Source organism: Podarcis liolepis, assembly GCF_965112155.1.
Source record: "Podarcis liolepis genome assembly, chromosome: 14".
In the NCBI taxonomy this organism is placed as follows: Eukaryota; Metazoa; Chordata; class Lepidosauria; order Squamata; family Lacertidae; genus Podarcis; species Podarcis liolepis.
In genome coordinates, this window is record NC_139569.1 from 11,572,809 (window position 1) to 11,586,550 (window position 13,742).

General features: G+C 43.1%; 1 protein-coding gene across 3 annotated transcripts in view; it reads left to right on the forward strand.

The window, feature by feature from the left end:
* The first annotated feature begins 1,848 nt into the window (after window positions 1-1,848).
* LOC310692848 (radial spoke head 10 homolog B-like) overlaps window positions 1,849-13,742 on the forward strand; it is a 29,584-nt gene continuing 17,690 nt past the window's right edge. Inside the window, exons 1-8 of one of the 3 annotated variants that reach the window (XM_083474218.1) lie at window positions 1,849-2,250; window positions 3,357-3,673; window positions 5,424-5,499; window positions 6,820-6,888; window positions 7,154-7,327; window positions 9,349-9,434; window positions 10,940-11,060; window positions 13,322-13,498. In XM_083474218.1, the coding sequence (XP_083330344.1) occupies window positions 3,429-3,673; window positions 5,424-5,499; window positions 6,820-6,888; window positions 7,154-7,327; window positions 9,349-9,434; window positions 10,940-11,060; window positions 13,322-13,498 (948 nt within the window). In that variant the 5' untranslated portion in view covers window positions 1,849-2,250; window positions 3,357-3,428. The remainder of the gene's footprint in view (window positions 2,251-3,356; window positions 3,674-5,423; window positions 5,500-6,819; window positions 6,889-7,153; window positions 7,328-9,348; window positions 9,435-10,939; window positions 11,061-13,321; window positions 13,499-13,742) is intronic. The other 2 variants (XM_083474220.1, XM_083474219.1) reach the window with 2 other exon arrangements.

Sequence of the window (13,742 nt, forward strand, 5' to 3'; positions counted from 1 at the left end):
TTTGTTGTGGTGTGTCTTCAGTATCTTCATTTACCCAGACACCTCAACCAGAAGCTGACCCTGGGGAAAATCTTGCCTTTTGTCTTATGGCACCTGCCCTTTGGAATTCCCTCCTGTTAAATGTTAGATGCTGTCTCCCTTTTCAGTGTCACCTCCCTCTTTCAGCAAGTCTTTCAAGCAGAGTCTGCAGTTGTTGGGAGGTAATTTTAGATGTTCTAATTCATGGGTAGGCAAACTAAGGCCCAGGGGCCGGATCCAGCCCAATCGCCTTCTAAATCCGGCCTGTGGATGGTCTGGGAATCAACGTGTTTCTACATGAGTAGAATGTGCCCATTTATTTAAAATGCATCTCTGGATTATTTGTGGGGCCCGCCTGGTGTTTTTACATGAGTAGAATGTGTGCTTTTATTTAAAATGCATCTCTGGGTTATTTGTGGGGCATAGAAATTCATTCCCCCCCCCCAAAAAAAATAGTCCGCGCCCCCCCCAAGGTCTGAGGGACAGTGGACCGGCCCCCTGCTAAAAAAGTTTGCTGACCCCTGTTCAAATTGTTTTATTGCCTGAGTGTTTGCCACCTTTAGCTTTGGGGTGGGATATAAATTTAATAAAAAGTATATGTGCAAACGGTTGAACTTAATTGAAATGCCAAAAGGAGGCTAGGGTAGCTAGCTAAATCTCAATTTATGAAGCAAGTAAGGCAAGACAGGAAATGCTATTCTTTGCCGGTGTAAATGAATAGAACATTATGAGATTAACTTGTGCTGGGGTAAGAAAATAATGTATCTTCAACTTGTACAAATTTCAGCTATCTGAAAAGCAGCAGTGTGTAATTCACAAGTTTATAGTTTCACACACACCTCAAAAAGAATGGTCCACTGAAAGAGGTCTCCAGCTTTTTCTCACGTACTAGTTACTGGAGCAGATATTGAAATTATATATAATCTCAAATGTATTATTCTGCACATTAACACTTGGCACCATGGCTTCCACTCAGGGAGCTTGTGGCCTTGGTAAATGCTTTACGATGCCAACATTTTCTGGACTTCAGGGTTGCAGAGGTGATAAACATAGAGTGCAAGATACAATTTCCATCCCAATATCTCCAGAATACAGTGGTACTTCAGGTTACATACGCTTCAGGTTACATATGCTTCAGGTTACAGACTCTGCTAACCCAGAAATAGTGCTTCAGGTTAAGAACTTTGCTTCAGGATGAGAACAGTTTCAGGTTAAGAATGGACCTCCGGAACGAATTAAGTACTTAACCTGAGATACCACTGTATATTTAAAGCTTTAAACAGTCATGGCTTCCCCCAAAGGTTCTTGGGAGATGTAGTTTGTTACGAGTTATAAAGGTTGCTAAGAGGCCCCCTATTTCCCTCCCAGAGAAACAATTCCCAGAGTGGATTTAATAGTCATTCGTGCTTCACAGGAAACTCGGAGACTTGTAACTCTGTGAGGGGAATGGGGCGTCTTCTAAGGACTCTCTGAGCCCTTAACAAACTACATCTCCCAGAATCCTTTGCAGGGTGAATCCACGACTGTTTAAAGTGGTATCATAGCGCTTTAAATGTGTGGTGTGGATGTGGCCTTTAACAGAATTGAGCCGAGAGGAAAATGGGGACAAAGCTGGGGCACAACCAATAATTGGCTTTCCCTCCACCCACAGTTGGTTTCTCTTCCTTCTGCCCCATCAGTGCCAGTTTGGGCACCCCCACCACTGGCATAGAGCTTGTTTTGTTTTGTTTTGTTTTGTTTTGTTAAGGAGGCTGTGGCAATAGGCTAATAGGTGATGGTCCCTTTAAGAGGAATAAATACTCTCCTTTCACCCCTCCCGCCCTGAGAGTGGTTACTATGGTAACTGTCCGGGATTGAGACGCTGCAACCGCTGCTGCTGTTGTTGCTACTTAAATCTCTCTGCAGAGAGTTTCTGCTGGAGTTTGGAGGCTAGAAATTCTCTGTCCTTTTGCTTGTGTGAGTAAGCGATGGACACCAACAGCCCCATCCAAGTCTGAGGGAGGTACTTTTGAGCAGCCCCAGCCTGAAGAATTTTTGCGTCTTCCAAATATGTGGACTGCAATTCATTTTTTAAATAAAATCCTTTTTTAAGATAGTTTTTTTAATATAAAAAAGCTTTTTTTTTAAAAAAAATGCCATTACTAAGGGACTAGATCCAGCGTGCTTCCAGAAGGGAGCTTGATGTTGGAGAAGATTTGTTCAGTTGCTGTAAACGGGTCATGAGCACAACAGGTGTGTAGGGGTGTGTGTGGGTGTGTTTAAACTGGATTTTCCGAGGAAAGATAAATCTGAAGGGAGTGGGATATGGACTGGCAATTTTGCGTGTGGATGCTGCAAATAATAATAATAATAATAATATCATGAGCACTGTTCACACAATAAGCTCTCATATCCAGGCACCTCTATATGGTCAACTGTGTTCTATGCTGCCAAAAAATCCACAGAGTAACAGTTGGGGGGGATGGACACAAAAACACCTGTTGTGGAATGAGTGAACTCAACTGGAGAGGTTTCGACTACTTTCCAAAAAGCCATTTCCCTATTAAACAGAAGCCTGCTTAACCACATTGCATATGTGTGTTCATTTTTATTTTCCCCACTAAAATGAACACACTTTATGTTCATTACTTAAGCATGAAATGGACTTATACAAAATTAAAAGGGCAGGAGCCTTGTCTGGTTTGGCAAAAACAATGATTTCGCCTCCTTCCCTGAATTCCGGTAGCAATCCTATGTGAAAAATGTTATTTATGACTTCAGTTATTGTCTGATTTAAAACAAGGAAATCCTATAGTAAGTGGCTGACAGGCCCTCTATTCTTAGAGCTCTGTTTCCCCCTCCCTTAATTCTTTTCATTGCCCTTGATACCTCTTCTGATAACCCTCTTCCCATGTAAATGCCACCTTGTAGAGTGGTAGGGACAGCTGGATCATAGCCTCTGTCTCTTGACTTACACTATTGTTTTAAGATTATGTGTTAAGCTCTTGTTTCCTAGTGCAGTGATGCTCTATCCCATGATAAGGCAATGCTTCCCTTGGTGTTGGCCAGGCATAGGCAAACTCGGCCCTCCAGATGTTTTGAGACTATAATTCCCACCATCCCTGACCACTGGTCCTATTAGCTAGGGATGATGGGAATTGTAGTCCCAAAACATCTGGAGGGCCGAGTTTGCCTATGCCTGGTGTTGGCTGATGGCAAGCTGTGCTTCAACTCCCTTGTTCACCAGGTGCTTAAGAGTGTGATTGTTTTGTTGGACTCAGGTAGAGGAAGGTGTCATCAGGCATGTTTATCAACAGAATATATATATATATATATCTATCCCCTCTCTCCCTTTACAGGATCTGTAAAGTTTGAAAAGTGAAGGAGGCAAGATATCTAGGGAGTCCTGATTTTGGTACAATTCAGCTGCAATGGGTAAAGAAAAGAAGAGAGACAGTAAGAAAGGAGAAAAGTCTTTGCCTCCTCCTCCCGCACACGAGCCCTCAGTAGAACCTGCTTCTTCTGTACAGAACATCCCACCGGCTGTAAATCAAGTGGATGAACAGGCAGCAGCCCAAACAGTTCCCCAAGAAGAGGTGAAAGAAGCAGTGGCCCTTCCACCCACAGAACCCATTGAGTATGAGGAACCGATTCTGACTCAGCTCATCGTTGAAAGGTAAACTAGAAGGACTGGGGTGGGGGGGGGTGGAGGACTTGGACTATGTATGTGTGGCAGGTAAAGGTAAAGGTAAAGGGACCCCTGACCATTAGGTCCAGTCATGGATGACTCTGGGGTTGCAGTGCTCATCTCGCTTTACTGGCTGAGGGAGCCAGCGTACAGCTTCTGGGTCATGTGGCCAGCATGACTAAATCACTTCTGGCGAACCAGAGCAGCGCATGGAAACGCCGTTTACCTTCCCGCTGGATCGGTACCTATTTATCTACTCGCAGTTCGTGCTTTCGAACTGCTAGGTTGGCAGGAGCAGGGACCGAGCAACGGGAGCTCATCCCGTCGCAGGGATTTGAACCGCCGACCTTCTGATCGGCAAGCCCTAGGCTCTGTAGTTTAACCCACAGTGCCACCCGCGTGCCTGTGTGGCTGGTACCTAAGGTTAATAACAGGCTTAAATTTATCAAGTTCATGGCAAAGGCATACATTTAAAGAACTCTCATGCTACTTTAATAGCTCCTTCAAAGCATCCTGGGAAATATAGCTCTATGATGGGTGTCTTAACAACACTTTGCACCCTTAGCAAACTACATTTCCCAGGATTCTTTGGTGGTTGTATGACCGTTAAAGTAGTACTTTGTACTTTATACTACTGTTAAAGTAGTATAAAGATGGTTTACATGGCATTGAAGATGCGATCTTGCAATTTACTAGCTAATTAGAGGCTGTGTCCTCTTCTTTCTGGCAGTGTAAACAGAGCAAGGTAATTATAATATAATAATTATAATATATGTATTTTTAGTTTATTTGCTAATATATCCCCTACTTTAGGTTTGACATATTTCAAAAAGTAAAAAACCAGGACACCACATTTCAGAAATTCCCCCTGGACATCAATTCTGCCTTTGAAATCCCGGATGCATGGCAGACCTACCCTCTTTAATCCAAGGGCTCAGGACAATTTGTAAATTTCAGACAAATATAAAAAGATTGTGCCTGCTCCAAGGTTGGGAATCTATTTAATTAGATGACTCTGTGCTGGTTTCTGAGTGAGAGTTGTTGTATCTTTTGCTTACCTTAATGCCCTAAGACAATATTTTTCATCCCTGCATCTGCTGGGGGTTCCATTCCATTTTGCAACCTTACACCTCCAAGACTTCAGTGATGTTAGAATGAATAATTAATACCAAGTTTTATCTTGGTTGGAATCTGTAAATGTTAAAATAAATTACCGTATTTTTTGCACCATAACACTCACCATTCCCCTAAAAAGTAAGGGGAAATGTCTGTGCGTGTTATGGAGGGAATGCCTATGGGTGGCATGCCTACGGATTTTCCTCCTCTAAAAACTTCATGCGTGTTATGGTCGGGAGCGTGTTATAGAGCGAAAAATACGGTACTCATTCTCTGTTTTTGCTCCATTTTGTCCCTTTATTGGGGAAGCAGGGAGAGTGGGATGGCCTTCTGCAGAATACCACAACTGGTTGCAGAAGTTTCTCAACCCCCAAAGAGTAAAAAAAACCCCCACTCTCTCTGTGTGTGTGTGTGTGTGTGTGTGTAACTGCATTTAGGTGAAAACTTTACTAGTTGCACCTTCTCCACCACTGGTGTACCCTGGTGAGAAAAGTTGTTTTACAATTTGATATAGATTAATGCTTCTATTTCATGCTTGAAATTATTTTGTCTGCTCATTATATGGATTTATTCAATACCAGTTAATTTTAATCTTAAGTATTCCGCCCCCCCTCCCTTGTAGCTACGAAGGAGAAAAAATCTGTGGGTTATATGAGGGAGAAGGAACAGCTCGTTTTCAAGGAGGCAATGTATACAAGGTGAGTACATTTGATGGTGGGCTCTGTATGTAATATTTTTTGGGGGGGAGGATGACCGGAACCTGTGAGCTAGGCTCAGATTATTGCTTTTACTACTCCGTGGCTGTAGTGGTGTAATTACCAAGAAACTGCTAGTGTTAGACTCTAGATTTAAGTTGCTCCTCAGGCAGCAAATGTGAGTTAAGGTCATGTCCACAGCATACCTTTAAAGAACTTTTATTCTATTTTAACACTCACATCTTCCTCCAAAGAATCCTGGGAACTCTAGTTTGTTAAGAGTCTCCAAACAATTCCCAGCACTAACAAACTACAGTTCCCAGGATTCTTTGGAGGAAGATATGAGTGTTAAAATAGTATTTCTATACTGCCCTTCATCTGAGGATCACAGAGCTGATTACAATATAATACAATCTCTCTCCAGGGTTTCAGACAGGACTGTTTCTCAGCCCCCACCCCCCCAGAAATTCTCTTTCAGGTGTTTAGATATCCCTATTTTCCTACTGTTTTGTTGTTTGGAAGTTGACAAAACACAGCTATATAAATCATCACAAACTGCTATAGTTCTTAGCTAAATCTTTTAAGCTTTTATGGTGCTTTATTTCTCTGGATACGTATTTTAAGTACACTTAATTAGTATATTAAAAAGCATCTTAAAAAGCAGCTTAAAAAGCAGAAACATCACCTTGCCAACAAAGGTCCGTATAGTTAAAGCTATGGTTTTCCCAGTAGTGATGTATGGAAGTGAGAGCTGGACCATAAAGAAGGCTGATCGCCAAAGAATTGATGCTTTTGAATTATGGTGCTGGAGGAGACTCTTGAGAGTCCCATGGACTGCAAGAAGATCAAACCTCTCCATTCTGAAGGAAATCAGCCCTGAGTGCTCACTGGAAGGACAGATCCTGAAGCTGAGGCTCCAATACTTTGGCCACCTCATGAGAAGAGAAGATTCCCTGGAAAAGACCCTGATGTTGGGAAAGATTGAGGACACAAGGAGAAGGGGACGACAGAGGACGAGATGGTTGGACAGTGTTCTCGAAGCTACCAGCATGAGCTTGACCAAACTGCGGGAGGCTGTGGAAGACAGGAGTGCCTGGCGTGCTCTGGTCCATGTGGCACAAAGAGTCGGACACGACTAAACGACTAAACAACAACAATTAGTATATTGATTGTTAACCCCAGATTGATTGTTTTTATTGTTTATGTAGAGAATTATGCAGCAATTCTGGTTTAAATATGCTGGCCGTTAGCTGTAATAAACACTGATTGATTGATTGATTGATTGATTGATTGATTGATTGAAATCTGTGTTTCATTTTGAAGGGCATGTTTTCTGAAGGCCTCATGCATGGACAAGGAACATACACGTGGGCTGACGGAGTGAAGTATGAGGTAAACTGTCATGTTAAATGGAGCATCATTGCAACTACCTTGACGGCCCTTAACTTGCAAGTACATATCTTAGACTCTTGGCCGAAGGATAATTTCCATATGTGTGTATTAAATCTTATGTCTCTGCTTGTTTGTAGTGATAAACCGAGAACCTGGGCTTAATAAACCATACTTTTCAATATTTTTTATGAAAAGGTATAATATGCATAAATTTCCAGGTAAAACAAGAGATCACTTTTGTCCCTCCCCTCACCCCTCTCTCTAGGGAAACTTTGTGAAGAACCTACAAATGCATCATGGCAGTTACACCTGGCCGGATGGCAGCGTCTATGACGGAGAGGTAAAGAGCGGGATCAGGCATGGCTTTGGCATGTACAAGTGTGGCACCTACCCTGTTTCGTACATTGGCCAGTGGGTCGAAGGCAAAAGGCATGGCAAGGTGAGTAAAGCACCATGGCTGAAGCATCGCCTGGATTGCTGGGGCAATCTGGGGCAGGAAAATCTCGCCTGTTCTGTGCTCAGAGCTGCTACCAAGTCTAGACACAGATTTAAGAATTGCTGAGTTGCCTGAAAGGGGAGAGACTCCATCAGGCAAGGCCTCCTTCCACCTGCCTTGTTCCACCCTCTAGTCTCTGCTTCTCAATTTGTATTGTATTATTTTATGTACTGTGTCTTACCACTGTTTTACTGATTATAGTTTAGAAATTATTTATTATAACTGCTGAGTGGATTTCTGTTTAACTTTTATATGTTATTATTTAATACTGTTCTAGTGATTGTTGAATGCTACTTTTTTGATATAGGTTACCTATTTTAAAGTTATATTTTATTATCACATTTTTGTATTGCATTAGATTGTTATAAGATGTCCATTTTTGTTTCTTCATCTTGTAAACCACCTTGAGTATTGTAAGATAGAAAGACGGTACAGTGGTGCCTCGCAAGACGAAATTAATTCGTTCCACGAGTTTTGTCGTCTTGCGATTTTTTTCGTCTTGCGAAACACGGTGTCGGGAAAGTTTTGGAAAAGCTTCAAAAATCACCAAAAACCTCAAAAAAGGCTACCACACCGCGTTCTATGAGTTGCTCCTCGAAGTCAAGTCGCAACTGTATTAACGGTGTTAAGAAAAAGGAAACAAACTTGCAAGACGTTTCCGTCTTGCGAAGCAAGCCCATAGGGAAAATCGTCTTGCGAAGCAACTCAAAAAACCAAAAACCCTTTCGTCTAGCGAGTTTTTTGTCTTGCGAGGCATTCGTCTTGCGAGGTAGCACTGTATACAAATTAAAAATGATGATGATGACAAGGTGACTGATAGCAGTCCTCCTTTCACTCTTTGTGAGTTTTCTACTTTGCGATTGGTGTCATAGTTAAAAAGCAAACAAAACCGGGCCAGATCCAGACTTGAGGGGGCTCTCAGCCTCTTCTGGACCCCCTGTTAAGGAGACGTACCTTTTAATTATGGTAGGTAGCAGCAGCCGAGCTCCAATGAATGTGTGCCAGGTGCAAGGAAGCAAGATGGCATGGTTTCCATTCTGACCTGTGTCAGTCAAATGTAGCACAATCTCCATTCTGCTGCATATTGTCTTTAGACAAAAAAAACCAAAAACACGTTATTCTTCTTGCTGTCCACTGTGGCTGAATTTTAAATAATTAATACGCTTCCACCCCCATTCCATTTATTTCAGGGCAAAGGAAATGCAAATACGGAAACAGTAATCAGTTACATATTGTCCGTAGACTGAAAGCAACAACGGTCAGCACTAATCATATTTGCAGGACTAATTTCCATTCCAACATGCTTCCTCCCAACACCACTGCATCACAATCTGGTTTTGAAATTGGGCAAATCTAACTGTTTTGGATTCTCAGTTTTTCCCAGCCTTTGGTTCTCCATATTTCCACATTAGTTTTCACTCCTCCTGAAAAATTATGACCATTTTAATGCTGTTTCCTCCTAACCTGCACTTTTTTGTATGCGTTTTTTTCCTGACATGCGTACAGTATAATGAGCTTTTGGGTGTCATTTTCATGGATTTATAATGCACACTTTACCTTAAAAGGTAAAGGTAAAAGTACCCCTGCCCGTACGGGCCAGTCGTGTCCGACTCTAGGGTTGTGCGCCCATCTCACTTAAGAGGCCGGGGGCCAGCGCTGTCCGGAGACACTTCCGGGTCACGTGGCCAGCGTGACGAAGCTGCTCTGGCGAGCCAGCACCAGCGCAGCACACGGAAATACCGTTTACTTTCCCGCTATAAAGCGGTCCCTATTTATCTACTTGCACTTAGGGGTGCTTTTGAACTGCTAGGTGGGCAGGAGCTGGGACCGAAAGACGGGAGCTCACCCTGCCGCGGGGATTCGAACCGCCGACCATGCGATCGGCAAGCCCTAGGCACTGAGGTTTTACCCATGCAAATGTTTAGGCACTGGTTGATTAATGTGCTTGTATGATGTGCTTTCAGGGCACCATTTATTACAACAAGGAAGGTTCTTCCTGGTATGAAGGTGACTTCGTATACAATGTAAAAAGTGGATGGGGAATAAGATGGTAAGTTTTAGAACCTTTCTGATTCAGCAGATCTTTGGACACATATCAGCAGGACACATATCTGCAGGAAACTCACATTTTCATTTATTACATGTGCATCAAGGAAGCCAAGGTACCCTCTGTTGGTTTTCCCCGTTATGTCCTCATAACAGCACTGTGAGGTAGGCTAAATGGAGAGAATGAGGACCAAACCACATATTATCATGATTGCATGTTCAAAACAATATACAGTGGTACCTCGGGTTACAGACGCTTCAGGTTACAGACTCCGCTAACCCAGAAATAGTACCTCGGGTTAAGAACTTTGCTTCAGAATGAGAACAGAAATCACGCAGTAGTGGCGCAGCAGCAGTAGGAGGCCCCATTAGCTAAAGTGGTCTTCAGGTTAAGAACAGTTTCAGGTTAAGAACGGACCTCCAGAACGAATTAAGTACGTAACCAGAGGTACCACTACATTTATTTTAACAGAAACCAGCCATAATGGCCCTTGCAACTGGATTTTGTTTGTTTAACGTAGAATGATGACCAGTCTTAAACAAACCACCAAGGCAACTTGTGATTTGGCCTAAGAATTGCCAAAAGCGAGCTTCATGGCTAAGCAGAATTCATAGTTTCCTCATTCCAAGCTGAGCTTATCAGTCACTATCCCACAATTACATATTAGGTATCCTAAATGTGAATCAAGTTGAAATGCACTGTCAAATATGGTGTTATGCGTTTGGTTGGGCTATCTTAAATACTGTGGGTAGCCAAGGACTAATGAAAAAATAATACTGGAGACCTCTCTCCCACCTTTGAAATGTAAAACCCATCAGAGTTTGGGAAGGTGGCATCTTGGGAAGCTTTTCATTTTATATGCACTTTTTAAAAAAAGAAGTGCAAATACTGTAGCAGCTACTGGTTGAGGGGAGCAGTAATTATTGGGATTGAAGCACGTGAGGAGGGAGTACAGTGGTACCTCGGGTTACATACGCTTCAGGTTACATACGCTTCAAGTTACAGACTCCGCTAACCCAGAAATATTACCTCGGGTTAAGAACTTTGCTTCAGGATGAGAACAGAAATTGTGCAGCAGCGGCGCAGCGGCAGCAGGAGGCCCCATTAGCTAAAGTGGTGCTTCAGGTTAAGAACAGTTTCAGGTTAAGAACGGACCTCCGGAACAAATTAAGTACTTAACCTGAGGTACCACTGTATTTAACCTTTTCTTCCTTGCTGCAATGAAAATTACTCCTCCAAGGTTGCTGTTCGTACTGGGAGCGAATCTAGTGACCTTCCAATAAACATGGAGGTTCCATTCAGCTTTTATGGGTAATATACTTCTCCTCCACCGTAATTTTCCCTTTCCCTTTCCCCCTTTTAAAGCCATCTGCTAGTAGCTGCATCACATCTTGGGGAAATGACTTCACATCATCCAGAAATGACTTTATGAAATGTCAGTCTATTTTGAAACAATATTCGTTAGGATTGCCAACTCTGCTTTCCTTGTTCGGTTGTTTCCTTCCTAGTTATAAATCTGGAAATATCTATGAAGGCCAGTGGGAGAGGGACATGCGTCATGGAGAAGGGCGGATGAGGTGGCTCAGGACGAATCAGGAATATACCGGGCAGTGGGTTAATGGCATACAGGTAGGGCTGAACTGCTTGGGTGTTAAAGTGGTACCGTTTTTTTTTTTTGTGGAATTGTGGGAAGGAATGTGGAAATACCAAAATTAATGGTTCTTATTACCCTCAGTAAAAAGGTAAAGGTACCCCTGCCCATACGGGCCAGTCTTGCCAGACTCTAGGGTTGTGCGCCCATCTCACTCAAGAGGCCGTGGGCCAGCGCTGTCCGAAGACACTTCCGGGTCACGTGGCCAGCGTGATATCGCTGCTCTGGCGAGCCAGAGCCGCACACGGAAACGCCGTTTACCTTCCCGCTGGTAAGCGGTCCCTATTTATCTACTTGCACCCGGAGGTGCTTTCGAACTGCTAGGTTGGCAGGCGCTGGGACCGAACGACGGGAGCGCACCCCGCCGCAAGGATTCGAACCGCCGACCTTTCGATCGGCAAGCCCTAGGCGCTGAGGCTTTAACCCACAGCGCCACCTGCGTCCCATTACCCTCAGTAGTACCAAGTTAAAAACCAAAGAGGAATGTAAATGGGTAAAATTGATGGTAATTGCAGCCAGACAGGTTATAGCGAGTAATTGGAAAAATGCAGAAGAGCTGGGGTGAACCAATGGAGGAAAAAACTGAATAATATTATAATTTTAGAATACCTAACTGTGAAGATACATAGAATGAAAGAGCTTAAGGTCAGTGAGAAAGAGGAGGATTGGTTTGAGAAGATATTGAATTATTTGGGTAGGTTTGAATAATTTGGGGCATTAAAATGTTAAAAGTTAAATAAACCTTGTGGAGGGAGGAGTGTTAAGGTATATAGAAATCAACATATGGTTGATTTGAATATGTTATTATTGAATATTATTGAATATGTATATTATTGAATATGTATATCCAATGTATCAGCCGCCTGGGGGGGTTTCACTGTTTGTGTTTTGGTGGTTGGTAAAAAGTAAAATATTTTTTTAAGTGGTACAGATAGGACTCAAGTAATCATTAGATTAATTGTGTGACTTGGAGCCATATCAGGGTTTTGTTTTTTAAATCCTCTCCATGTGAGGGCAATTTCCATTAGCCTGCAGTGTGGAGGGGTAGGAGATCCATCTCTTTCTCCTCACCCAATTACCTCACAATGCGGCAATTGGCAATAGAAGTAAAGCTCTCATTAACGTATTTGTGAAAGCTACTCATTACACGGATGATCACCATGGCTAATAATTTCGCAAGGATCATAGGCTGTCAAAATAGGACTACCTTGTTAATTTGCACCCCACTTTTAGACGTGTGACTCATTCATGGTCCATATATCAGGGTTTCCGAAACCTGGGTCTCCAGCTGTTTTTGGACTACAGTTCCTATCATCCCTGACCACTGGTCCTGCTAGCTAGAAATGATGGGAGTTGTAGTTCAAAAACAGCTGGAGACCTAGGTTTGGAAAACCCTGGTCTATATGGAGAGCAGCCATCTTTCTTAAGTGGAATTTTACAGAAACCAGGAATGCTCCTAACTGACACACTCTAAATCAGGGATAGGGAACTTCTGGCTTTCCTGATGTTCTTTGACCCCAGTTCCAATCATCCATGGACCATTGGCCATGTTGGCTTGGACTGATGGGATTTGGAGTCCAGAGGCATCTTGACGTTCCTCATCTAGCTTCTACCATATTCTCTGGTTAAGTTGGGAATTCTTGGGAAGTTGGGACGTCATTACTTCAACCAAAGGCGTTCTTGAAGCAATGTTGCAATGCAACAGATAATCTGTTCCACAGTGCTCCGTGGTGTTGTTCACCTAATTCACCTAAGCATTGGCTCCCAGTACGTTTCCGAGCATGATTCAAAGTGTTGGTGCTGACCTTTAAAGCCCTAAACAGCCTCGGTCCAGTATACCTGAAGGAGCCTCTCCACCCCCATCGTTCAGGCTGGACACTGAGATCCAGTGCCGAGGGCCTTCTGGCGGTTCCCTCATTGCGAGAAGTGAGGCTACAGGGAACCAGACAGAGGGCCTTCTCGGTAGTGGCGCCCGCCCTGTGGAACACCCTCCCATCAGATGTCAAAGAGATAAACAACTACCTAACATTCAGAAGACATCTTAAGGCAGGCCTGTTCAGGGAAGCTTTTAATATTTAACACTGTACTGTTTTTAACACTTGATTGGGAGCCGCCCAGAGTGGCTGGGGAAACTCAGCCTGATGGGCGGGGTAATAATAATAATAATAATAATAATAATAATAATAATAATAATTCTAGTGCACTCGCTGAGAGTTGGTTTTTTAAAAATCTTTTTCAGCACGGCTATGGTACCCACACTTGGTATCTGAAGAGAATACCCGGATCACAATACCCCCTAAGGAATGAATACGTGGGAGATTTCGTCAATGGGGACCGCCATGGACACGGGAAGTTCTTCTTTGCCAGTGGAGCAATGTATGATGGGCAGTGGGTTCACAATAAGAAGCAAGGCATGGTAAGATTTGGGGTATGGAAAGCTCAGAAACATGGCATGAAACCTCAGCCTCCTCACTGGAACTGTAAAACAAGTGATGCTGCAGAATGAAGGGTTAATTAGAGCACTGGCAAAGCCTCTATGTCTACCCATCAATAGCTAGTTCTCAGCATTTTGTTGCAATGTAGTGTGGCCCACAGAATCCTGCCTACAGTGATGCTAACTGGTGTGTAGTTGGCCTGTTTTTATCTCTGCCATTGGGGAC